Source organism: Martes martes (assembly GCF_963455335.1).
Source record: "Martes martes genome assembly, chromosome: 2".
Classification (NCBI taxonomy): Eukaryota; Metazoa; Chordata; class Mammalia; order Carnivora; family Mustelidae; genus Martes; species Martes martes.
This window is the reverse complement of record NC_137889.1, coordinates 1,947,639-1,974,213: the sequence shown is the minus strand read 5'-3', so window position 1 is coordinate 1,974,213 and position 26,575 is coordinate 1,947,639. Positions and strand designations below refer to the sequence as shown.

The 26,575-nt window shown below is 59.2% G+C and overlaps 2 protein-coding genes across 5 annotated transcripts in view; both read right to left on the bottom strand.

Annotated features, from left to right (window-relative positions):
- Positions 1–6,950, bottom strand: part of KBTBD11 (kelch repeat and BTB domain containing 11) — a gene marked incomplete at its 3' end in the record, with an annotated part of 30,335 nt that extends 23,385 nt beyond the window's left edge. The window contains exon 1 of the mRNA XM_080796968.1: positions 6,822–6,950. The remainder of the gene's footprint in view (positions 1–6,821) is intronic.
- A 4,753-nt stretch (positions 6,951–11,703) lies between these two features.
- Positions 11,704–26,575, bottom strand: part of ARHGEF10 (Rho guanine nucleotide exchange factor 10) — a 96,433-nt gene continuing 81,561 nt past the window's right edge. For all 4 annotated transcript variants that reach the window (XM_080796789.1, XM_080796788.1, XM_080796790.1 and 1 more), the window contains 4 exons: positions 24,363–24,505; positions 20,478–20,652; positions 15,790–15,912; positions 11,704–13,517 (listed from right to left, as the gene is read on the bottom strand). In XM_080796789.1, the coding sequence (XP_080652915.1) occupies positions 13,012–13,517; positions 15,790–15,912; positions 20,478–20,652; positions 24,363–24,505 (947 nt within the window). In that variant the 3' untranslated portion in view covers positions 11,704–13,011. The remainder of the gene's footprint in view (positions 13,518–15,789; positions 15,913–20,477; positions 20,653–24,362; positions 24,506–26,575) is intronic.

Genomic DNA, 26,575 nt, shown 5'->3' with positions numbered 1-26,575 from the left:
TAAGAGCTTATGCATTCCTGCCTTCCAAAAGAAAAAAAAAAAAAAAAGGCAATTAAACTCCACTAACTGTCAGGAATCGATCCAACTGCTACAAAGTACTTTGAGTCCCTTGGCATGAAAAATTAATTAGAATATCCTGCGTGGGTGTGGGAACAACACTCCGTGCTTCGTGTAAAACGTCTGCCCACGCTGTGCCAACGTGAGGCCGTCTTCTCCACCAGGCTCCCTAAAATTCGCCCTTCCCCACCTCGACAGCCCGCTTCGGCTCTGGTGGACTGGGGGCCATTGGCACTGTTGGGAAAGCTACATCTTGAATATTACGAAGCTCTTTCCCTCATGTCTTTGAGTTTTCCCAAGTATCTAATCGCCAGCATCTGAGAAATTTACACTCGGCAGAGTATGCGCCTACGTCCCCCGAAATACTGCTGACAAGGGAGGAGGACTTGTACGCACGTACTGACCGCGTGCTGCTGACTGACTTTCATGTTACAGACTCCCCCGGCGTAGAATGATACCTGGAGCTCCTGATTGGGACGGGACAACCGAGACCCGTCTTTTTCACCTTCTAGAGCAAGTTGTGACCACTGCTTGCCCAGTCCACGGGAGGGCGATGCCTTGTTGTACTGAATGTCTCCCTCCCGCCGTCCTCCATCACACCCCGCGGGATGCTGGCGCCTGGCCTGGCCTTTCCTTCACTAGGCTGCAGGCCACCAGGAGGCCATGAATCTTTGTCACAGGAGTCGATACGGCAGCCACTAAGAGGCCATTAAGCTCATGAGTGCTGATACTGGTAAACCTTCTTTTGGAAAAGATGTAAATATTTTAAAATATTTTAAAATATTTTCAAGGTGTGTGTTCACAGTGTTGGAGCAAATTCCTTGCAATGAAATCTGATTTCCCCTAAGTCAGCGCAGTACATTCATGCGTGAGTGTACGCACGCTTCTGCAGAACACCTAGTGTAGACGCACACACGCACCACGCCAGAGCTGGGAACGTCTCCGTTCTGCGGTGCAGGAAGGTGGCCTCTGGAGAGTTTAGTGTAACTCATCTGGCGCGGGGTGGGTCGGGGATTCTCACCCCGTCCAGCCCCAAAGCCCTTCCTCACAGTGAAGCACGGTCTTCTCGAATGAATGAATCTAATCTTTGGCGTAAAAATCAAGAAGGCTGATGAGCACAAAGGTTCTTACGGGCTAAGTTGTGCCCCGCTCCCCAAAGAGATCTGCTGGAGTCCTAACCCCTTGGTAACTCAGAAGGGGACCCTATTTGGGGAAGGCAGCCGACCAAACATGAGGCCATCAGGGTGGGCCCTAGTGTGTGACGAGTGTTCGGTCACAGGTGTGGACGGGAATAGAGGAAGTGAGTGGAGACAGACGCAGATAGGAATGACGGATGCCAGGGACGCTGGGAACACCGGAGGCCCAGGTCCTCTGACAGCCCTCGGACGGCATGGCCCGTGACACAGGGGTGTCAGCCTGGCCTCAGGACCGCGGGAGCGTCCAAATCTGTGGTCTACGTCCCCCCCCCCACCCCTAGATGGTGCTGACTCAGGGCAGCCCTGGGAAACTGACACAAAGGTTTTGCGTCTTCTCTGTGCAGGCAGTGCCTTCCGAGCAGCCTGCCGTGAGCAGTCAGGGTTTTTGGTTCTTATTTGAAATTGATTGTGGACGGGCCTTTCCAAAATACAGTAAAAATAAACTGGTAGAAAAAGGAGGATTTAGAAACGACGTACGAGATACGAAGCCATTTCCTTCATATGAAGCTAAAGGGGCAGAGACCAGGTCTGTGCCCAGCGCGCCGCACGCCGGGTCCGGTGGGGGCTCTGGGAGGCGGCCAAGGCCCAGGCCGTCCCCTCCACCACGGACAGCTCCAGAGCCCACCTGCCGACACGCGGGCGGTCGGCTGGTCCTTGCGAGGCCCAAGACCACAGCGCTCAGGGTGGACACGGGTGTCCACTGGTTTTCCAGACAACGTCTTCCCCTTGCCCGGCGGCTTCAGCCCTCAGCCTCCGGGGACACAGGCGGCAGCTTCTGCCAGAGGAAGGGCCGAGTACAGAGGGCACCCCCCTTCCTCTTGGCCGCCCCACCCACCACTCAGAGCTGTTTCCTTCTGCAGAGGGAGAGCCAGGCCGCTGGAGGGCAGGGAGGGGGCGGGGCACCACCAGGCAGCCCCACCTGCTTCCTGCTGGGCTCCCTACCCCCAGCAACCACAACGGGTGGGGTCCCACTCCGGAGTCTCGGTGGGAGGGGATCCCCGGAAACCACCGGAATCGTCAGAATGTGTGTGGCTCTGGACCCTTCCGGAGCCCCGCTGGGAGCCCCCTGGAGCCATCAGACGGGGCGGGGGGGTCCTGGTTTGGGAATGTCCGTGGCCCTCCCACCTGATGCTCCCCAGGTCACAGGAGCGCTCCTGCCTGCACAGGGGTCCCCTCTCCCAAGCCCGTTCTGCCTCCTTCCCCAGGGTCTCTGCCAGGACTCTGTGGCTCGGTGGGTGCAAAGCTCCCAAAGCGGCTGGTTGGGGGTCTGTCCCCCGCTCCCTGCCGGGTGTCCTGTGCAGGGACAGCTTCCCGCATGTCCGCGCGTGAACAGACCGGAGCTGCGCGGTTCTCTCCCGCCCCGCCACAGTCAGCCCAGCTGCCCTAGCAAATACCACCCACCGGCCCCCACCCCATCCCCGCTTCCTTCCTTCGTTTCTCCCCTGTCTGGGGGCTGCGAAGTCCAGGGTCATCAGGGTGTGGCAGGCCTGCCGGAGCAGGGAGTGAGGGTCCTTGGCTGTGTCCTCATGTGGCGAGAGCAGGCTCTGGGTCTGCTTCTCTGATAAGGACATCCCGGCCTGGGCCCACCCTCAGGACCTCGTCTGCCCGGACTTGCCCCCCAGAGACCCCCCTGCAGGCGCCGGGCTGCTGGGTTAGGGCTTCAGCCGGTGAATCCGGGGCCCAAGTGCATAGCAGGCCCCTTAGAGAAAAAGGGAGGAAGACACACGCCGGCCTCCTCCAGAACCAGCGCTACTGGACTGTTCCGTTCTTTGTGCCTTTTATTTCCCGTTGAAAGTGTGCCATTTTGCTCTTAAAACTGGAAAAAAAACAAAAAACAAAACCAAAACTGCATGTGGTTACGGGACGAGTGTGTTAGGGAAAGAGCTCCACAGAGACTCTGCTGGCCACCCCGGCTCTGCCGGCCCCTTGTTTCCGCTGTCTCCTCTCTGCGAGGGGCCCCTGCTTCCCCCTCCCCGGCCACAAGGTCAGGCCCTGGCCCCGGGCCTCCGCAGGGCGGGAGCGTTCTAGGAGGGTGCATTCTGAAGGGACAGTGCTCGCGCCCTGGGACCTACTGCCCCCGCCTTGTGCGAGGGTACAGGGTCCCCTGCAAGGACTCATCAGGGGGAGCTGGGGCCGCTGGGCTGCTGGGCCACTGGTGGACTCGAGAGCCGCTGCCTCCAAACCACGCCCCAGCTCCCTTAGAGAACGGTAACGTGTCCTGTGCACAAGGTCTCTGGCCTGGGCTCAAGGGGCCTGCGTTTGGGGTCTTACCTGTGCCAAGTCCTTGGACACGGGAGACCCACCAGGCTGCAGGTGTGCTGTGGGAACACCAGGGGGGCTGGAGCTCTCAGGGTCCCCTGCTGAGGTCAGGTCACCCTCACCCCTCCCACTGCCTGCTCTCAGCCCGCAAAGCAGACAGGACAGAGAAGAGGGGGTCAGGGAGCGGGTCCCAGGCCTGGACAAGTCCACCCTGGACCACGGCCCCTCAGGGGGAGAGCGGAGGCCGTGCCGTCAGGGAACCTTCCGGGGTCAGGTGGCACTGCGGTGATTCCGGACAGAGAGCCGCGCTCCGGGGAAGCTGCTAGGACACGGGCAGGTGGTTGGTGCGCGGGCTGCCGGACACCCCCAACAGCAGGCGCTCTGCCCAAAGGAGGAGCCACCTCGTCCCCCCCTCCCAGTGGTAAAAAGACCCTCCAGACTGTCTGTTTTCCTGTCCTATCCTCCCCTTCTCCCTGAAAGGCCTTCATGGCCCACGACAGTGTGAGACGGAAGCCGGAAGCCTTCTCAGAGACTCCCCGTGCAGCGGCCCGGCTGACCGCCCCTCTAGCAGGCCTAGTCCTACGCGAATCAACACTGGTGTTTTTAACCCACGGGACTGTGTGGGGTCCCCGTGGTTGCTGTGACAAATTGTCAGGAAACTGGGGGCATCAAACAATACTGATGTATTTCTTAGGAACCCGACCTGGGCCTTGCTGGGTCTACATGTTGGCAGGGCTGGGTCCTTCTGGGCACATGAGGGGAGAACCTATTTGCTCACGTTTCCAGTATTCGGAAGCCCCTTCCTCTGCTGTTACGGCCAGTGGCGGGCCACCTGCGGCCCCCTCCCAGGCACATCTGCTTCTCTGACCCACCCGCCTCTCCCCAGCAAGGACCCTTAGGACAGTACCTGGGCCCCAATGATACAGGCTCATCCCCTCATCCCAAGATCCTTAATTGAGTCTCTGCTAAGTCCCTTTAGCTGCGTAAGTTAACACATTCACGGGAGCAGAGGGCGAGGATGTGGCCATCTGTGGGGGCTGTGACTCAGCCCGCCACCCGCCCGCTGAGGTGGGTGAGAGCTATGGAGCCACTCTGCTTGGCGTGGACAGTGGCGTGGACAGTGGCTGGCGGGAGCGCGGGGTCCCAGCTGCGTGGGCGGCTCCTGGCAGCGTCCCCCGCCGGCAAGCAAGCCGCCGCACTCGCTGGAAGACTGAACACGGCCAACAAGAAGTGGGGAAGCCATGGGAGACGCAGAATGACCAGGGACGGCAGGGCTGCTTGCCGGACACGGAGTCCCGGGGGGAAGAGGCGTCCGTCAGGAGCCGCTGCTGCAGGCCAGCCACGTGCCAGGCGCCGAGTGAGACCTTCACCCATTGCTTGGTTTAAATCCTGTCGCCCTTGTGGGGCAGGAACTAAGTGCATTTCACAGATGACAGAGGTGAGGCTCAAAGACATAATTCGCTCAAGGTTGGATGTTTAGCAGACCCAAGTGGTAAAGCTCCTACTTGAGCTTCAAAGCCTCTGGGGCGCCTTGGTAAGTCAGTCATTAAGCATCGGCCTTCAGCTCAGGTCATGATCCTGGGGTCCTGGGATTGAGCCCCACACGGGCTCCTTATTCAGCAGGGGGCCTGCTTCTCCCCCTACCCCTCCCCTTGCTTGTGCTCTTTCTCTCTCTTCCCCCTGCCTCTCTCTCTGACAAATAAATAAAAATAAATAAAATCCTGAATTTCAAATGCTCTGGTCTTAAACCCTTGTCTGTTATTTCTTAAAAGTGAAGAGAAGTTTCAGAATGCAGACACCGACCAGGAGGGTGGCTTCCAGTAATTTCCTGGTCAGTAACTTGGACAGAAGGACGGTGTGAGCATTTTCCTAGAACAGGAAGTGCAGACACACATACCTCCCAGCACACCGCCTGCCTGTTCTTCCTAGAAATTCAGAGCCCCTGACGGTCAACCATGGCCCCTGGGGACCCCCAAACCCAGCCCGTGGATCCCTGTCTGAAGGGATTCTGTCCGGTGAGGAATTCCACAGCGGAGCCCGTCACGGATCTCTGATTCCGTGGGAGGCTGAGCCTGAAGTTACCACGTGTACAGATCTGGTGTGCACGTGTGGACCGTGCCTGACACGGGGTGTGGCCAGCAGGAGCTTCTCTCTGAGTACGACTCCATATCCGCTCTCGCTTCAATGGGCTCACGGCCCCATTAGTCTGTATCAGGAGTTCCGTGTCGGGACCTAAACAAGGTATTTTTTAAATGTTTCTTAATCTTTTAATGTTTATTTTTAGAGAGTGTGTGAGCTTGAGTGTGAGCTGGGGTGGGGGAGGGGCAGGGGACCAGCAAGAGACAGAGAGAGAGACAGAGAGAACCCCAAGCAGGCTCCACACCCAGCATGGGTCCCGGCACGGGGCTTGATCTTACAACCCTCAGATCATGACCTGAGCCAAAATCAAGAGTCTGGTGCTTAACCAACCGAGCCACTCGGGCCCCCTAAACAAGGTATTTTTATGTTCAAATTAGAGCAGCAGTGCCAAAGCCAGACAGACGCAGTGAGGAGCCTGGGACATCTGAGAACAGAGCAGGAATCCCATATGTTCACACCAAAAAAAGAAATCAACCAGCTGATCTCCAGGGGAGCACGAGAACACAGAGACCTGGTGTTCTGGCCACGGCACAGCAGACACGGGGCTGTCCTGTGCTCCGGGGCATCCAGCAGCATCCCCGACCTCGGCCGGCCTGCTGCCCCGTCCAGTCCTCTGTCAGTGTCCCCCACAAGTCACGACAATGAACACGTCCCCAGACACGGCCAACTGTCCCTGGGGGGTGGGCAAATCACCCCTGGTTGAGAACCATTGAACTAGAGACGGTGGGACTGGAATCCCACATATTGGGCACCATGGGGGGGGGGGGATAAAAAAGAAAAACAAGCAGTGATTATTTCTGATAAGCAGAAAAAAATAAACAACTCCTCCGTTACTTACCTACCCAGAACACAGCGCAGGGTGCTCTCCCTCTGCCTGCGTGTGTGCGAGCCACACTTGCACACACCCACACCTCTGAACCTGTCAGCGTGGGGCCGGAGCACCTTACTGGTCATTTCTGATTCCTGTGCCCTCACTTCCCGGGGGCTCCCCCCGGCTCTGCATGTAGCCGCTGCACCGAAACAGCACCCGTCGGGACCGGGCACGTTCCCTCCTCCCCCACCAGCCTCTCCATGGGCCGGCCCCCTCACACCCCTCCCCCACACTCACCCCCCTCCCCCCCGGCCCCAGGCTTTGCCTCCACCATCACGCGGCATTCTGGAACACCGCACCTGCTGAACAGTTGGTCGTCCTCCTAGACGGCGGCTACTTGTCCGGGGCTCAGTGGCGGCGCTCCACGCAGGGTGGTCCTTGGGAACCAAAGCCCCGGAGACCCGCTGGGCCTCGGAGGCGGCCGGGTGCAGACCCGCAGCCAGCAGGCCCCTCCTCCCAGTGACGCATTACCATCAGCAGCAGTTTAGCACCGACACCGAGGGGGACGTTCCCAGGTCACGTGAAACCTCTGATTTCTGTGGCCAGTCTCTGTGTGGTTTTGCTTCCAGCCCTTCTGTTTGCTCCGCGGCCTGGCCGGGCTCCAGGCAGCCCGGTTACACAATCCCGCCTTCGCGGAGCCCCAGCCAAGGGTCTGCGCCTCCCGCTCCTTCCCTGCAACCCCATCCCCCACCGGCCATCCCGGAGCCCGGCAGTTCTGGTCATGGCCCCGGGCCGACTCCGATCGGGCTGTCGGTCACCAGCCGCCAGCTTCTGCTGATCCTGGCCGAGTCCCCTTTGGCCAGACTCCTGAGCTCCCCAAGCACACGGGACCTACGCCATCTTCCTCGCACGGCAGTTGTCTTTAATAAAACCACGGAGTCAGACTCAGAATCTGCACGACACATCCAGAAACCACACCGGAGCAGCACGACAGCTCTGAGACGCACACGTGGATGCCCTGTCACCGTGCGAGGCTGGCAGAGGTCTCAGCCCTCGTGTGACAGGTGCCGACGATGACAGCCACCCCCTTCCTGCCCTGGCTCTGTCCTTTCTCACGAGGGGACTAGGACTTGGCACCTTCGTAGGAGGAAAGAGGGAACAAGTCACTGCTGCAGGTCCGGAGGGCGAGGGACACCCCTGAATCCACCTGGAGGGACCAGTGCGATGCTCTCAGGCCGCAAAGAGGAGGCAGAAACGTGCCTTCAAGCCAGCAGGAGCTGGCAGATCCCAGAGAATCACCAGCCTCACCGGTTCCTTCTTCCCGAGGCTCTTCGGAGAGAAGCAGCGCGAACAGCGTGATGCCAGGCCCCAGCGGAGGGGCGGGCGGCCCTGGCCGGCTGTCTCTCTCTTCTTCCACCTGAATCCACATCGCCCCAAATGCCCCTTGCAGGCAGGCGAGCAAAGCTAGCACAGAGGAGGTGTGCGAGCGCGAGTGTGCATGTGCGCGTGCATGAGCATGGACGGGAGCTGCGGGAGCGGGGTGTGAGAGAGAAGGGGTTTGGGAAAGCTTAAGAAGCGCCCTGTGCCCTGCACTGGAACCATGCACAGGGCGGGAAGGGCAGTTACTGCCCAGTGCTCAGCAAAGTGCCTAGAGACGGTCCAAACACGGTGTCATCGGCGCGTCTTCCAAGGCAGCCTTCCTCAGAGACAGTAAGTGCACTGGGTGCAGCGTGCGCGCAGACCGCCTCCCTCAGGACCCCACGGTGTAAAACGTCTCACCAGAAACTTCCACGTCAGCCGCGAGGCTAGCTGCTTCCAAACCACTTACCCGTAGAAAAACCCAGGTTTACAAAGAGATTTTGTGCACGTAAGATCCAGAAGTCAACAAAACACTGCATGGTCTTTAGGGCCTAGATGATGTCTGTTTTACAGGGACTTTACAGGGACAAAACTGGCTGAAACGACCCCACCTCCCCCCGGATCTGGGACTCACTTACCAAACTGAGTGTACAAAGTACCGATTGACAGAAAATGCTTCAGAACGTGACTTAGAAAATCAAAGAGGATGACTGCAACTGCAGAAAGCCCGTTTCTCTACAGCTGGTGGGAAACAGCCCAGAAAGCGAAGCCAGTCGGCCACTCCTGGCCGGGGGCAGCCCTTCCGTCTGGATGTTGGCTGTCCTGTGGCAAAGCCGCAAACTGCCCCGGCCCCAGAGGCTGCACAAAACCGGGGGGCCCCGGGGTCTTGGAGGAAGCCTCACCCGGGCCTTTGTGGCCAGTACCGTTGCTGGCTCCACACCCGGGGCTCCTCTCTCTGCCGGAACGGGGACCTCTGGCAGCCGCCCCTCCTCCCACCCGTCGCCCCCGCTCTGAAGCAGGGCCGCAGAGGAAACGGTGATTTTGGAGAAATGCGTTCCCAAGGCTCGGACTGCGGGGAAGACTGTCCTCTCAGCCAAAGTGGCAGACGCAGGAGGCCGTGCAGGAAGTGTCCAAGTGGGTCAGGTCACAACTGGGTCCCTGCAGGGGCTCTGGGACATGTGTAGGTCAGCACGGGGTGGGGGGGATCAGATCTGGCCAACCCAGACCAGCTGCCCCCTGACAAGGCACTGGGGGCAGAGACAGGAGGAGGTGGGGGTGCCCTGACCAGGATGGGGGGCAGGAGCTGGGGTGTCCCCCACGGGGATGGGGGCAGGAGGAGGTGGACAGCAGAAGCAGAGGACAGCTGTAGGAAGACCTTCTCACTAGCCCCACGTGGCACCAGGACACCCCCACCACAGGAGGCCTCATGTCCCCCCTCCCCGGGCGCTCCCCCAGATGAGCCCCGTTGCATGCGCACGGCTCCTGGGCTCAGGACAAGGTGTGCGCATCTCCCATCCCCGAACCCCTCCAGGACATCGCCGTTTTCCAGACTTGCTGTCCTTGCTGCTTCTGGGGGTGCACCCAGCTGCTCCCTGATGCAGCCGGGCCTCGTCCCATTCTGTCTGGTCTCCTCTCCACACGCCAAGTCAGTCCAGACGGGAGCCCGCTCCCCACAGCCAGGTTGGGGCGGCTCTTGTCCGGGCCAAGCTTACCAATGCTGTTTCCACCAGTAGGTACGATCACAGGCATCCAGAAGGCTGCGGCGGGGTGGGGGGAGCAGAGGGCCGGGGGGCAGGGAGGAGAGGCAGGGCCAGCGCACAGGAGCAGGAGGAGGGCAGTTGGCCTGCACCCCTGTACTACCCCAAGATTCCCCAGCAGCCCGTAGTCTGCCGAGCCCTGGAGCTGGGCTACTCACCCCCGGGCAGCCGCGGGAGCTGAGTCCCTCTTCAGGTTGGGTCCCAAAGTATGGGGCGGGGCTGGGACCCTGAGGGCTCACTACTGAGCAGGTGGCTGAATGCCCCAGGTGTCCGGGGACAGTCCCACGGGCATCCCGTAGATTTGCTGATGTTTGTGCCCCGCTACGATACGCTACGATACCCAGCTCCCAGCCAGCAGATGTCTCCAGGACCCAGATGCCCTCCCTTCTCCCCAGAAAGGGCGCAGACAGACCCATCCCACGGGCTCACCCTCTCCTGCCTCTCACCTGTTAGTCTAGCCCACGGGACGTGTCCACAGTGCTCTGCTCCTTCAGGGGCTCACAGCACCCACCTCCCAGCCCATGGAGAAGGCGCGTGGCCCCGCTCCTGCCCTCGCTGCTCCGGAGCTGGCGGGGGGTCTCGCCCTGCCCTGCGCCCCGCCCACTCTGGACGGCCCTCCTCCTTGGCCGGGGCGCTGGGTGGCCCGGTGGGGCGAGCTGCCTGCACCCGCGGGGCTGTGGAGGCCGCCGCGGAGGACCGACCACGGACACATACGAGCCTGCTCGGGGAGCCCTGCGTCCCGTGGCGGTCGGCCCCTGGCTCCTCGTGGGCACCAGCGCCCGCCGCCAGCCCCGGGCGGGAGCCATTCCCGGCCTGCTGGATCGCTGCCCAGGGGGGCCCCACGTGGCGCCGGGCAGGTCTGCTGGTTTGCTGGACGTTTTCCCTTTGGAAACAAGACCCGAACTTCAGCAGCAGTGAAGGCTGGGAGATAAGATGCACCGTCCCCGGGGAGGACACAGGAGGGACAGGACAGGGGCCGCTCTGAACTTTATCCCTCGGGGCTGCAAGTCCAGGATCGAGGCCCCACAGAGCCAGTGTCAGGTGAGGCCTCCCTGGCTCAGGAGGTCTCACTGTGTCCTCGCCGGGGCGGGGGCGGGGCTCCCATCGCCCTCTCGACCTCACGACCTCCCGCCTCCTAACACGGCCACCTCGGAGCTTGGGGTTTCAACACGTGGATTTTGGGGGGAGCATCCAGCAAACAGCACTGGCCCAAACCCACCCAGCTGTGGTCTGACACGGATGGTCCCAGGACGCCGCAGGGGGGCCAACCCCACATGGAGGCCCGCGGACCCACCAGCTCAGGCCTTGGCCTCGGAGCCACGGAGGCTGCTGCCCCAGGGTCTGCGAGGGGCATGAGGGAGCCTGGCCTCGCCCCACGGCAGGGAATCCCAGCCTCCCCCCAAACAGGGCGGGGGACAGACAGCACGGCAGGAGGAACTCAGGGCTCTGCAGGGGAGGTGCGTGAACAGAGACGACGACGGCCCCACGGGGGAGCCCTTCACTGCACCGGCCCAACGCCGAGCCCAGCCAGGCTTCCGACCCAGGAGTGTGACCCATGGCGTCACACAAGGTTTGTCTAAATACGTTAACACCTGAACGCAGATGTAAACCCTGGCTGGTACTGTTGGGGGTTTACTGTTGTTGTTTTTACTTATTTATGCCATAAGAAAACTTGGTGGTTTTGAGTTTTTGGAGACACTGAAGAAGACCAAACGCCTTTGGGTACCAAGGTTTCAATAAAGCGCACACGGGAGGGCTTGTGTTTTGTTCCGCCCATGAACACACAGAGAAGCCCACGGTCTCACTCCGCACGGATACCCGAAGCGGGTCTGCCCCAGATTCCTCTGCGGTTTACGTGGAATTCGTTCCACTCGCGACATCACTCAAAGTGCAAACCGGCGTGTCCGTGAGTCCTGGAGGGTCTCTCGGCACCTGCCCCAAACCACAGCGTTCCCGCACACCTCGCACACCTCGTGGCTGTGTCTGGAAATCGCGGCAAACTCCCAAACCAGCAGGCGGTGCTCCCGAATTCCAAAGGGCCCCGCAGGCCACCCTCGACTTGCCGGACCGAAAGTGCCCCTCCGTGTTTCAGGGCAAGAAAAGGCAATTCGAATAGTGTATGTTTACATAAAAAGACTTTATTGATGACTTAAGGTAGCAGCCATCGATTTAAGAAAGCTTGGGGAGATATTACTCTGGGGGGGTATATATGCACCTTGGAAAATATTTGGCTAAGTCATAAAATTAGCATTTTTAGTCATCTGTAAAGTGCTGAGAAATTTATCTCCAGTGACACCTGCATTAATGGTTTTATTTTATTTATTTTTTTAAAGATTTTATTCATTTATTTAATAGACAGAGATCACAAGCAGGCAGAGAGGCAGGCAGAGAGAGAGAGGAAGGGAAGCAGGCTCCCTGCTGAGCAGAGAGCCCGATGTGGGGCTCGATCCCAGGACCCTGGGATCATGACCTGAGCCAAAGGCAGAGGCTTTAACCCACTGAGCCACCCAGGCGCCTCTGCATTATTGGTTTTAAAGCACTAAGTACGACGCGGATACGCGAGCCCACATGGCACGTCATGGGTCTCAGCGCTCGGCCGCATACCCGGACACGCGTCAAGTGATGGGGCGCCTGGACAGCAGGGCTGCCCACCTCGGCCCGCGTCCCATGGCCACACTGACAACGCCACCGCAGCGTCCGTGCCATCGGACGTGAGGAGGGAGGCAGAGTTTGGCGTTGACGCTCGAGTGTACACGTTGGAAAGGTACTGAGTGTTTTGGTTCAAAGCAAACATCATTCGTGAAATGTTACAGATCTCATATCGACTAAAACGTTGACTGTTAATTTTTAATAGACAAAAATGCAATATAAAAATACTACTTTGTTAAAATATACAATACACACAGGACACCACTTTGGAAAACCCAGTTCACCTCAGAAAGCAAACCAGCGCCGCAGACCAGGGTGTGTTCAGGCTTTCTTCATGGTTGCCAACTCCGGGCGGGAATTTACAGACAGTATAAATAGAAGCCAGGACTCAGAACCAAGCAAAGTCATTATTCTGAGAATTGTTACTAAGTGTCCACACTACCAACAGGCTGTATTTTGCCAGACGTTCTCAGTCCGCAAATTAAATTCTCGGGGTAATGACAGAGGGGTGGGTTGGGGGCCCCCACGTGTCTGCGGCGGTCAGGAGTGCTGGGTGCTCTCCAGCAGCTCCCGACGGCCCCCCGCGGGCCGTGCAGCTCCTCTCATCATGCACATCTGCTTCTCTGCTCCTGGAGGGAGGGCACCAGCTCGCAGGAAAACACCACCACCGTGATATTGCACGCTTCTTCCCCGAACACCTACTTCCTCCTCAACCAGCGTAGACGCAGTCTACGGCCCTGGTCACCGACCCGGCGGAACGCCGCCCCCTCGGCGGGCCCCGGGCTCAGGCGCTCAGCAGGGGGATCTGCCAGACCATGACGGAGGAGGCCAGCTCCTCCGGGCGCTGCTGCCGGGCCTTCCTGCTCACCCGCCGGTGGCCCTGGCCCCCGCATGCCACCAGCACCGAGCTGGCTTTCGCCCTCCTGGCCCGCCGCCCCCGGCTCGGCAGGACGCTGGGGAGACGCAGGAGGTCGTAGACCACACTCTCCTCCGATCGGGGCTCCAGGGAGCCGGAGCCCTGCGAGGCGGTCAGGGACCCGGACGACGAGGAGAAATCGCTTCTGTGAGTCCCGGAGCCCAACGAGCCCCCCAGCCAGATGCCGTCTGCGCCACTCTGACTTGGCCCGGGCCCCTCGCCGGGGGGTGCCTCCTTCTGCTCTTCCTCCGGGGCCTCCGCACCGGGTGGTGGGCTGTCCGTGGGCTTGTCCTTGTCTGTCCTGACGGTGGCAGCAGCCATGACCAGGAACTTGACGGGCCCGTTGTGCGCGTGGTAGGAGACCATGCCTCTTCCTGAGCCGTTCCGCACACACCGCGTGCAACAGACAGGGTCACAGGGCAATCAGCGAGCATCCCTCTCTCGTCCAAACCACAGAAACCCAGGCAGACCTTGGGTACCAGCAGACAGCCTCAAACCAGAACAGCATGTGGGCATGTTCTCGTGGCCTTTTACTGAATACCCACAATGCTTTCAGAGTGATGGTCGGGACCCCCTATGCCCGCAGTACAACAGTGGTTCCCCGCTCCCCATACGGGGCTCCCCTCACCCGCACTTGAGAAACAGATGTGGTTTTCCTAAGTCTTCACAGAAAAATCAAATGCCAGAAATGTGTCTGTCTGAGGCACAAGATGCTTAAAATGCCAGCGGCTTCCTACCGTTCCCTGCTACACGAAGGCCCTGTGCTTTAGAACGAGTTCCTTCCACGGTTTTAATTAAACTGGGGACTCTTCTTTCTAGCTATATGATTTACTTATAGATGGGGCACTTTTCAATTTAAGAGTGGTGTGAAGTTAATTTTAAAATCTTCACGTAACTTAAGAGCACATGTCAGAAACTACCCAGAGGTCTATTTTGAAATAACGATTCCTCCCCATCCCCAAACGCCCTGACCCTACGGGTCGTCAGGTGGGAACAGGGTGTCCACATTTCAAGTGCTTCACAGGTCAGGTGACAGGGACATGGCAAGCGTGCACCCTTCTTTACCAGGTGCTTTAAGGCCCGAGACCCATTCCTCGGTGAGCACAGTGGCAAGCTCACAGGTACGGGGTTGGCGGTGGGGGGGGTCCCGGAGGGGCAGGAAGGCTCAGCCACCAGCGAGCAAGGTGTCCCCGATAGGTCAGCTGGGGGAAAACATGTCTGTGTCACCAAGGGAAGGTGAGCACATGCGTTTTCTACACGCCCATGACTCTGCGCCTGGCGTGTGCCCCAGAAGAACGCGGGCCGGTATCAGCGGAGGTGGCCAGATGAACACGCGTGCAAAAGCGTCTCACCGCCCACAAGCATGCGTCTTGGCAATAATGTTGAAACAAAAAAAGTCACGGCGGAATATGCGTGTTAGGAGGCAATTCTAGAAAATGGGAAAAACAGCAAAGATACAAATTTGGTTTTGGGGGGTAAAGACTGACAAGACTTTAGAGAAAAGTTGATGATGGAACGAATACACAACTCAGGAGAAGGTTCTGTGTGGCTGTGGGGGGAAGAGCGCCGAAGGGAGGAGTGGCGCATTATGCCCGGGGCCCGGGGCCGCTGGACAGGGACCCCTTCAGCAGCGCGGCGGAACTGGATGTCATGACTACCTGCGATTGTGTGTGTGTGCCGTACACGGGTCACAAGAGAAACAGAAATGAAGACAAAGACGAACAAGATGAGTCCTCAGCCCTACCAGGTGGCCCCTGAACTTATGTGAAGATCTATTTACACAGGCCCGCCAAAGCTCACAGAGGACGGAAGGGCGTCTGGAGCCGAGGGAATACTCTGCTGTTGTCGTTAGGAAGAAACTGTAGGAACAGAATCTTCATTACCATTCTGGTCCATTTCCTACAGATCTTTTTCTCTGAGATTTTTTCTCCCATGGCTGATAGTACGTAATCAACGTAAAATTTAAGATCTTGGTTTTACTTACAGAGCTCACGTTTCTCTGTATTGTTCATAGCTTTCCACAAACATCATTTTTACCGGCTTCGTTATATTCTAAAATGGGAGCACAACCGCTTTCTTAGATCTCTCTCCACCCCTGATTTTTAAGTTGTGTCCTGTTCCGTGCTGAGAAAAACTGAACGCTTTGTCAAATATCTTTTTTGCATCTTGCTTTGTTCCTTGTCTCGGCTGCCTCCCAAGGCAGATTTCTGAACTGAAACATCCTGACTACAGACACACACACACCATCTTCAAGCTCATGTTCCCAAATCCCAGGTCACTTCCCGAAAAGACTGGACCCGTCTGAACTCCTGCCGACGCCGCAAAAAAGCCCGTTTGGACGCTGCGCTTCCTTCTTTGGGATATAAAATGTAACAAGCATCCACGGCCACCAAGCAAAATCATCTCTAAATGACAGAAACTAATACATGGCAATAAAGGGAACGTGCAAACACATCCCGGGGTAAGAGTGTCCCTGGGCCGCTGACATAAGCAGCACAGAACACGAGTGTGCACTGAGAACTCAAGTCTACACTGAAAGAAAACCTACAAATTCCCACTGCGTAAGCAGCTCCCAGCATGCAGAAGCATGAAGAGGGCTGAGTGAGTGCCTGGGACGGGACGGAGGCCCAGGGGGCGTCTACTCACCGGTCACCTTGGGGATGCCCTGCAGACGTGGGACGGGCAAGGCCACCACGATGCCCAAGCTGGTGCCAACCATCAGCAAGCCATGGCAGACGAGCAGGCTGGTCACCGACAGGCGCTGGTGCCCTGGACAGAGAGAAGGAAGTGGAGGGGGTCTCGGCAGCTGCACGGTGCTGGGGGCAGGCGCTCGGTGCCCCACCTGGAAATGCCGCTGGCCTCAAGCCCGAATGCCCACCATGCCACCCACGGCCTCCCAGGGCTCTCCGGCCACACACTGTGCTCACTTCCACTGCCGGGGAAGACAGGGACCAGGGCTGGGCTTCCGTCCCGGGCCCGCCAGCAGCAGGAGCCACCAGGCCTTCCAGGAGCGAGGGGCTCCACTGCGCCTGGGACGTACGTCCCCGCACGTGACCCACAGTCCCGCTCAGCCATGGGGGACCTCCCGCAGCATCCGCTGGAAGGGAAAAGGGCGCGCCTGAGCTCAGCATGGGAAACGGTGTGGGAAATGTTCGCAGGGGACGGCAGAGTCACAGGGGCCGCCACGGCTTTGGCTGCTTGTCCAGTTTGGTTTTATGGCCACGGCCCCAAGGCCCAGAGACATCGGACAGCTTGTCGCATGCAGGGCAGCCCGCAGGGTGCTGCTGGGCCGTGGGACTCGCCAGGACCACGCTAGGGCCACGCTTCCGAGGAGAGTCCCGGGGACTCCCCACGTCCCTCTGATGGCTCTAAAGCCCCCGTGCGGACAAGAACAGCGTCTGCCCCAGAGAAGCGACGGTGGGATTTGAAGACAACGTGCTGCTTCTCTTCTGTGGAAACGAAGGTCACTTCCAAGGTCGCTACGTCCCACTGAAGTCCATCTTGCAGAAAAAACACGGACACAAATGGTCTAATACCAAGGCCCAAAGTAGATTGACGCGACTATTTTTATGTACTTTCTTGCAACGACAAAAACACACATACACACACACACACACAACGAAGAACCGAACAAAAAAACCCAAGACCCCCCAATAAGAAAACAAAATCTACAAAAAAAAAAAAAAAAGACTTGGTTTTATTTCTCAATATAGACTTATACGTTGTTTTAAAAGCTAATAGTGTTTACGTTCCCAGGAATTCTGGACATCTGCCTGTTTGAACGACTTGGTTTTGGAGACGGGTGGGCACTGTTTATTTTGCATACAGGTATCAAATGCCTATAAAACACACAGGTACAGGTGTGTGGGCACTTTCGGAAGCAAATGAGACCAACTCACAGCCGGTATGACGGAGTGACGCAGCACGTGTTGGAAGGCTTATCTGCAGGCTCCTAATAACACACCCACGGAGGGAACACGAGCAGCAGCGAGCCTCGCAGTGTGGACGGACACGCACCAGCTGGGACTCTCTCCAGCCCAGAAGAGAACCACAGCACGTGCGCAGGGCCCGGCTGCTGGCTAACCCGGGATGGGCCGCCAACTGACCAGCTGCTGGCTAACCCGGGATCGGCCACCGACTGACCAGCTGCTGGCTAACCTGGGATCGGCCGCCGACTGACCACTGCTGGCTAACCTGGGATCGGCCAACGACTGACCACTGCTGGCTAACCCGGGATCGGCCGCCGACTGACCACTGCTGGCTAACCCGGGATCGGCCGCCGACTGACCACTGCTGGCTAACCCGGGATCGGCCGCCGACTGACCAGCTGCTGGCTAACCCGGGATAGGCCGCCGACTGACCAGCTGCTGGCTAACCCGGGATAGGCCGCCGACTGACCAGCTGCTGGCTAACCCGGGATCCCCTGTTCTGGCAACAGGTGAACTTGGCTTTGTTGCGTGCCACCCATAACCAGCACTCACCAAGCCCCAAACGTGTCACCCCGCTCCCTCCGTTCCATATTCTTCTCTCCCCACGTCCAACACCAATGTTCCCCTTTCGGAGATCAGCCTTTCTAGAACCTGACCCCTTACCCTGTTTCTTCCGCATCAAAGGTAACTATTCCTCTAGCACCTGCTGCTGAAGCTGCAGACACTTTCAACGTTGTTAGGAACCACCAACACCCACCAACCACCAACGAGCAAAACAAAACCTCCCACGGGTACCACCAGTCTCCCTCCCTTTAAACTACGGTTAAAGACATAAACACATACACAGGGTACCCGGCCAGAACACAACCTGCACTGAATTTGTGAGATTTTGACAACTTGCTTTGCTGCCCACGTGGGCAGGGGACCCAGATAACTTCTCAGAGGTTTTCACCAGGCTTCTGGGCTTGCAGAATTTAAAATCCTATCAAACACGTAAAGTCAATTAAGAGGGAACTTGACTGGGTCGGCTTTTGCTGTTAACTTTTCCAAACCAAAGTCTAATTTCAACCTCTTTACGTCCCTGGTTCCCACTGCTCTTCAAACGTCCGCAGCAAAGCTCCTCCCTCACGCATATGCACACGTGTGCACACACATGTATACACGTACACACGCACATAGGTGCACATGCACTCACGTGCACACACCTGCACCAACACATGCACACGCACACACCAGCACTTGGGCCCTGAGCTCGGCCGTGCCCTGCCTGGCTCCCCTCCTGGCCTCCCTGCACACACACTGGAGGGCTCTCCTGGCTCCTGACACCCCTTCTTTCCGACTCCGCACACTCCTCTCACTTCCGGAGGCTGGTGTCTGATGTTCTGACCCACACTTTCTGCCCTGCCCCCGTCTCTCATCGCACACCGGGCAGGATGCACTCCCCAACTGCAGCCCCTTTCCTGACTCCCTGTCCACGCCCCAGACCCTCCTTTTCTTTCCTACAGGCTGCTCTGCTCAGCAGCACCCAGTGCGGTGTCCTGGTTTTCCCAAACGAGCATTTTGTGACCCCGTGTCTGTTGATGATTTTACATTCTTCCCAAGAAACCCAGGTCCAAAATCTCAAGACATTCTGGCCCTTCCTACCCTCATCAGTCTTGCCCCAAGGGACTCTGCTTCCCCCTGGGTTCTCGCTGCTGCTCGCTTGCATGGGTCCCCCCGGACCACAGGTGGGGCCCCACCGTCCTCCCCCGCATCCTCCGCCGGCTGGTGCCAGGATGCTCCATCCAGACTCAGCCTTGCCAGACTCTTCCTTCCCTCCGCCCCCCTGCCCCTGCACAGCTGCCGCCCGCTTGTGCGAGCATGTGCGACACACCTGCAGGTCCCAGCCACACACTCACGTACACTAGCCACGAGCCTACAGGGGCTGGCCGGGGGCCTGCACACACCCGTGATGTGTTTACACGCACTACCTACACGCATGCATACAGCAGCCACGCGTCTGCACACACACCAGCCACACGTCTGCACGCACGCCAGCCACGTGCTCACATTCAGCAGCTACACACATGTACCAGTCCGTGTTCATATGTAACGAACACATGCTATCTACACCTTACACGCACTAGATATGGGAGAATATTTTAGCTACACACTCGTATATACCAGCTCCGTGACACAGAAACACACACACGCTGGCCAGAAGCTCGAACAGACTGGCCATGTGACCATACACTACCTCCAAGCGTATACCCGCTAGTGACACGCTCACACACGCCAGCTGCCTGCCTGTACTTCCTGGCTACAACCTGAACACACACTAGCCACACGCTTCTTGTTATACGCAGCACACGTGTGACACATGTACACGTACAGGTAGCTCCATGTTCACACATACTAGCCATATTGCGCACACACTAGCTCTACGCATGTGCACACATCAGTCTCATGCACGCATGCACTAGCGACACGCACACACACTAGCCACATGCATACTCACTAGCCACACGCACAAGCACACATACACACTAGCCACATGTATACACTAGCCGCACGCACACACACTAGCCACATGCACACGCACTAGCCGCATGCACACACCAGCCGCATGCACGCGCACCAACCGCACGCACACACACTAGCTGCACGCACACACACCAGCCACATGCACTAGCCACAAGCACGCACACTAGCCACATGTACACACTAGCCGCACGCACACACTAGCCGCACGCACACGCACTAGCCACATGTACACACTAGCCACACGCACACGCACTAGCACACATACGCACTAGCCACACGTACACACTAGCCACACGCACACACACTAGCCGCATGCACACACACTAGCCGCACGCACATGCACTAGCCACATGTACACACTAGCCACACGCACACGCACTAGCACACATACGCACTAGCCACATGTACACACTAGCCACACGCACATGCACTAGCCGCACGCACACGCACCAGCCGCATGTACACACACTAGCCACACGCACCAGCCGCACGCACGCGCACCAGCCGCCCGCTGCCCCACAGCCCCACTTCTGCACCTGCACCTGTTTTACCCCCTGTTGGGGGCACCCTTCCCGCTCTGTGCCTGGGGGGCTCCCAGCCGAGATGCGGCGCCCCTGACTTCCCCCAAGAGCCCTCCCCGCCCCGGCGAGCCTTCTCCTGCTCTCTGCTCTTCCACGTGAGGTCCTTGCTCCCCTCGTCTGGTCTCACTGGGCTCAACTACGAGCAACGTCTATGGTGAAGGGCTTCTGACTACGGAAACGGAGCTCCCCCTTTGGTTCCAGGCGGAGGCACAACCTCACTCTATGTCCTTGCCCGGAGCGGGCCGGGCCTGCGCAGCACGCCTCCTTCTCCCCTGGGGCCCTCCCCGGCCGGTCCGATTACCTGGCAGCATGTGGTGAACGGGGGTGGCTATGTTGACGTCCTGCAGGTGCTTGAGCGTCTCCGTGTGGAAGAGGCGAAGCGTGGACCCAGAAGTGAAGGCGATCCAGATCCCCACGCCAGCGATGACCATGTGAGAGACCACCATGCCCTCCTCCTGGTGGGCCTCCAGCTGGTTCTGGGGAAATCAAGGAGACGCGATGCATGGGGTTCCGGGTACAGCCGGAGACTTACCACAGTGTCACCATCAGCCACCGCTGGCCACCGCCAGCCCCCATGCCACAACTCAACAGCTAGATGAGACAGCCGCCCTGACTGTGAGCGTCTAGCTGGCACTCCAGAGCGGCCCAGCGTGACCCCCAAGGACCTACGGCGAGGGGACCACCACTCCAAAGCCACAGACACTCCTGTCCCCAAGACACAAGGTAGCGACCAAACGGCACTCGTTCCGCTCCGAAGCAGTAGTCCCGGTATTTCCCAGTGACCCTGACCCTCGCGAGCTGCCGGAAGGCCTTCCGTCCACAAAGGTGGAGCCCAGGTCGCTGGCAGGTCGGCGAGCGCAGGAGAGCAGGGGAGCTAGAAGATCAGGGATCACGAAGGCCAGCCTGCACCCGGGGATGCTGGTGTGCAGCCCGCAGCCTCCTCCCCAAACCCAGAGCAGGGAGTGGAGGCCGTACCTCGGCCTCGGGAGAGCCCTGGGAAGGCCCGCCTGACCCCACTGCTCCGAGCGCTCGTGGGCAGCCTGCGGGTCTCTTGGTCTGCCCCCAGCCCTGGCCTGGCCCCCAAAGGCCACCTGCTACTTCCCTGTGGGACCAGGTCTTTCCCGAGCATCTGGCCGAGCTCTGCCCCGTGACCCCATCTTGACAGCCCTGAGCCACGAGGACCCAAGAGGGGAACTCGGCCACAGCAGGGATGGGCCAGGCCTGGGCGGGCAGCGGGTGGCACTCCTGACAGGTCTGGAGGAAGGGAGAGCAGGGGTGAAGTTTGCAGAGTCGGCGTCAAGACGCGGCATCTTCAGAGCAGCCCCTAAGCCCCGCAGCAGATCAAATCCCGCGCAATCCTCCAAAGGGCGGGGAAGGCACACGGGCGCGCTTCTCTGATGGCGGGGCTGCTCCCGAGCATCACGGAACGGGGGCCGCTCATAGCCCATCACCCTGCCGAGCAGACCGTGTTCACACGTGCTGTGTGCCCACCCCACGCAGAGAGGGGCCGCTGGGCTCCACCCCTCACCCACCCCGCGCCCTGCAGAGCCCGCCGGAAGCCCAGCGGAGGGCGAATGTTTCTACCGCAGTCGGGGGCAGAGCCCTTGTCACCTGTGCCCAGAGAAACCCAGACGGGGCAGGACCCCACTCTCCGAGCTGGCCTGGACCAGCCCCCTCCACGCCCATCACGGGAGCAGACGCGGCCTCACCCTTCTGCGGACCACTCTATCCATTTCTATCTTTGGGGACCAGCACAGAATTCCTGAGGAAGCAGAGGGTCACTACACCCCACAGCTACGTGTCTGCCCGTGGGGCTGGTCAGTCGGACGGTGGCGGCGGGGGGACCATGGAAGGCTGCGGAGACTGGCAGGCACCCCCGCACGTGCCCCCCTCGCCCCTGCCAGGACAGGCCAGCCCTGCCCACCGGGACCAGCAGACATCACCATAGCACAGGCTGCTGGCCCTCGAGCGACACCAGCAGGCCCGGGGTGGGGCCCAGAACTACTTCTAGAATGTTCCCACGAGTGCTGCTGGGCCCCGTCCACCTTCAAGTTATTCGTTTCCTGCTGTTCCTCTTCCACCCTCTGTCTAACTGGTCACGCCACGCACCTCCGTGCCACGCTCCCTGAATGCCACGGGAGTGTCGGGGTGCGGGGGTCACCAGGGTCCGTGACGGCTGCCGCTATGCTTTCTGCACTTCGTGGCTGGTCACTCATCTTCCCAGAGCCGTGCTCTCTGCAGGCCTGCGGGCCCCGTGGGGTTGGCCCGGCTGGCTCCTCCACGTGGGCGGTCTCCAGCAGCGGCCCCCCAAACTGCCAGCAAACTGACCTTCCGAGAACACGAAGGTCAGAACGTCTTCACACGTCAAATCCCGCGGCGGCTCGCCATCCTGCATGGCAGGGGGGCCCGTCCCAGCAGAAAGGACACGTGTGCCCCTGAGAAAGCCAGACAGACGCGCTGCCTCCCGTGGGATCCCCCCAGTACGGCGACCCCGAGGGGCCTCCTCTGAGAGCTTCCAGGTGCGGGGGAGAGAAGTCCCAACTCCTGGATGTTCCCACCACATCTGTGCCAACTGCACCTCCCACCCGGCCATCGGACGTGCCCACCCCTTCTCCCACCTGAGATGCTCCACGACCTTCCCTTTTAGGGATCCCTGCTCTGCCGGGACAGCCCGGCCTCATGGGGGTTCTCGGGTGGGAATAATTTACACTGTTTCTGTCCTGCCCTCCATATTCTTGGCATCAAAGCCACGATTCCTCTCTTCCTGCCAACTGCCTGGCGCGGGCAGAGCTCTGACCTGTCGGCGTCAGGACGCAGGGCTTGCAGGATGCTGGAGACGCACATCCAGAAGGAAACCCAGAAGAGCTACCTGTGACCAACGGGAGGGGTCTGGACCTCGTGGGTCTGAGTGTGGCACCTGGTGACCTTCCTAGGTGACCTAGGTGACCTTCCTCTGCTGCCGTCCTTGGGCTCACGTAGTCAGAGCCCGTCTACCCTGGTCCGCACGGACTCACCGCTCCCCTGACCACTGTCTGCCCGCCCTCTAGCTCATGTGGGGGCTCCGGGTTGCAGGATGACATCCCATCTTCCGAGACCCCAGAACACGCCACCACGTGTGTCCCAGAATAGGCTTCACGCATGTCTTAAAACACGTCTCGGTGAGCGCTGGCAAAATGGATGAAGGTCCTACCCTGCCGCGCCGACGATCCTTCCCCAGGAGAGCGTGGACAGACGTCTTCCGAAGGCCACGATGTCTACGGCTTACGACGAGCTTGTGGAGGCTCCCGACAGTCACGGCAAGGTGACCGCAGCGCACCTGCACGGACGACGGGGGTCCTCCCCCGAGCGGCCTCCTATCTCGAGGCCCGTTTGTGTGCTGGCGGGATTTCTAGTCGGGACGTGACTCATTCCGTTGGCCGAAAGCAATACCTTTATTATCTGAGCTCACTTCGCGGGGAGGCGAGGCATGATCGCGGACGGCTCGGTTCTTTATCCTCTAGTAAGAACTCTTTCTTCTCAGGACATTAACTCTTGGTCACAGAGATGGACAGTATTTCCTCCATTTGTCATTTACAAAACTTTCTTCTTGTACAAACACATACGTGTACTAAATGGGAACAAAAAACGTTCTAAAACTTTACCACATTCACTGTTTTCTTTACTATGACAACTTCTAAGCATGGGTCATGCTCAGAAAATCTCCCCCACGGCAGAATAATGAGAACATTCTACCGCTTTCCATCTAAGTTTGTGACTTCGTTCATGTTTCACAATTTCCTCCATGTGGAACGTGGAGGGGGTAAAGACCCGGGGCCTGAGCACGGCCCCCTGTGTCCACGGGGCGGGCTCTCTCCTGACCCTTCACTGAGTAACGCCAGCCTTGCACTGACCGGAAGGGCCCCTGACCAGGGCCGACTTTCCCCGTGTCCTCAAAGACCCTCTATTACGTTCACACTAAATGCATTTTTTGAAGTAGTGTCTGTGTGTCTGTTAGCAGCTCAGTAATGCACCGTGCTCCCACGCACACACGGCTTCGCGGAAGCTGGATTACCTAGTTAAGCAGACACATTTAGGAGGAACGTCCTCCCGGTGCGGGGCCGCGGGCCAGGGGCGCCCTGACCGCCAGCGTCGCAGCTCAACGGAGATGCATCCCTCCCGGGCTGCGGACTCACCAAAAACGACTCACCTCTATCGTGTGTGTCTCGGTGCTGATCGTGAACACCAGGCCTCCGGAAGCCGCCCAGAGCATGTCCTCCGCCATGACGAGGCTCCTAACTGGCAGAACGCCTAATTTTATCACTTCCTGAGGGTCGGAATTCCAGGATCCATCTTAAAAGAGAAAGTTACTTTCATTCAGACTCCGCTATCCGTGCACAGGACCTGGGGGCAAGGATCACAGACCATATTTTGCTTGTCTTTTGGTGTTTTTAAGGAAGGCTTACACCCACCATGGGGCTGGAACTCATGAGCCTGGGTCTCGGGTCACAGGCTCCACCAACCAAACCAGCCCGGCACCCCACAGACGGTTTTAAACAACAAGCAAAACGCTGTTGGTAATTCTGAGGCTGTCGCCTGGGTCTGCGTGTCCCAGGCTTGCAGAGCGGGCGTCCTCGCCACGGGGCAACCTGAGTGACAGTGCACAGAGCAACGTTCGGACCCCGGCCGGGCCGCCTGGTACGAACCACCCAACCCCGTCTCGGCTTCCTTCCCTGCAACACGGGGACAACTCTGCCATGCGCCCCCAAGGCCGCGTGAGAGCGTGAGGGGCGACAAGGCGGTCAGAGGCCCGGCACACCCATGCCCAGCGAGTCCTGTCATCTACGGCGACACGCACAGAACGACTCGGTCGTCAGGAAGGCTCTGCACCCGAGACAGCGTGGGACAGTGTTTACGTGTCCCCGTCACCGGCTCTCCCCTCTGAAATTCCCCTCGGCACACACGGCGTATTGGGACCAACCACATCTTCACTGAATTTCAAAAAATAAAAAGCCAGAACTGAGGAGCCTTTCCTCTCTTCTTGGGAACTCCCTGCATTCCTGAGGCACAGGCAGGGATGAAATATTTTGGTTTGAAAATATTTTCAAAGACCTACTGAGGGGGTCTGTCCCACTGGACATGAAGTGTGAGTCGACGGGGACGGCAACAGAAAATATCGAAAGCTAGAGCTGACGGACGTTTTCAAAGTGATGGCGTAACTACCATGGGAAACAGTCAAACGGATTCTTCAGTTCTTGAAGTAACCATCACTTAAGCCATCGTGCCCAAAAACACAACTACAGCTGCGAGTCCGGCGACGCCTCTCATCCTCCCGGAATAAGCCCTCTGAACGCGGAAGGCGGCAAGGTCCCAGCTGCACACTGAGGGCTGCTCCTGGCTTCTACAGGAACCACCGAGCCTTCTAATCCGAACCCTGTCTGTGAATGATCGTCCCGAGCTGAGCACACAGATGCCAAGACACCCCAAGGCATGTTCTGCATTTCGAGACGTACGTTCAAGTTATGATTCAACTGCAGTGGAAACACGTCTACACTGCAGTTAAGGCCAAAAGAGGCTCTCGTGCCAGGTCCCCTGGGGTGGCAGGGAGGCACACCCTCGGGCCCTGGGCGGCAGGTGGCAGCTTTAGCCAACATACCACCTGCCAGGGAACAGCCTCTTTCTGGAGTCTTCACTCCCCACCTGAGTGCTCCGCTAGGCTGCCCGACCGGCGGCCCCAGGACATGCCGATGACATATGGAGCCAACACTTAAAAATCCGGCAATTTCCTACAGATTTCCAGATTTCCCACAGCCCCCAGCAGCACAGAAATGGGACCTGTGGGAACGGCCGTCCGCAGAAAGACACGTCACGAGCGCTGGCGAGGACGTGGAGGGCAGGGAGCCCGTGTGCGCGGCCGGCCAAGCCAGAGCCGACGGGGAGAGGAAACAGCGTCCCACGGTGACTATTCACTCGTAACGGAATCAACACGCGCTTCTCTCGAAATGCAGCCGAGCCCGCACAGAAGCCGCGCGTCGCAGCCGCGGCGCTCACTCCACGAGGCACGCCTGCTGTCCGCTGCCCACGGGAGGGCCACAGCCACCCCCGCTCCTCCCCAGCTCCTTCCCACCTTCCTAGCCCCCCTCCTGGGGGGCCGCAGCGGCCCTGGTGCCCTGGCAGGGCTTCCATTCCCCCCGGACAACGGGCCCCCCTCAGGCTCGGCCCCACTGCCTCCCTGCAGAGGCTCCGACCCAGCGCCTCCGGGGCCTCCCTGGGCATCGTGAGCACCCCGAGGTGGGAGAAGCGGGACTCGCTCCCATTGGCAGCCACTGGTGATGAGCCCAGGGTCACTGGAACCGAGCCAATACTCAGGTTGTCCCTGAGATGGTGACGGACAGTGGCCCAGCACCCGGAGGTCCCAGAGAG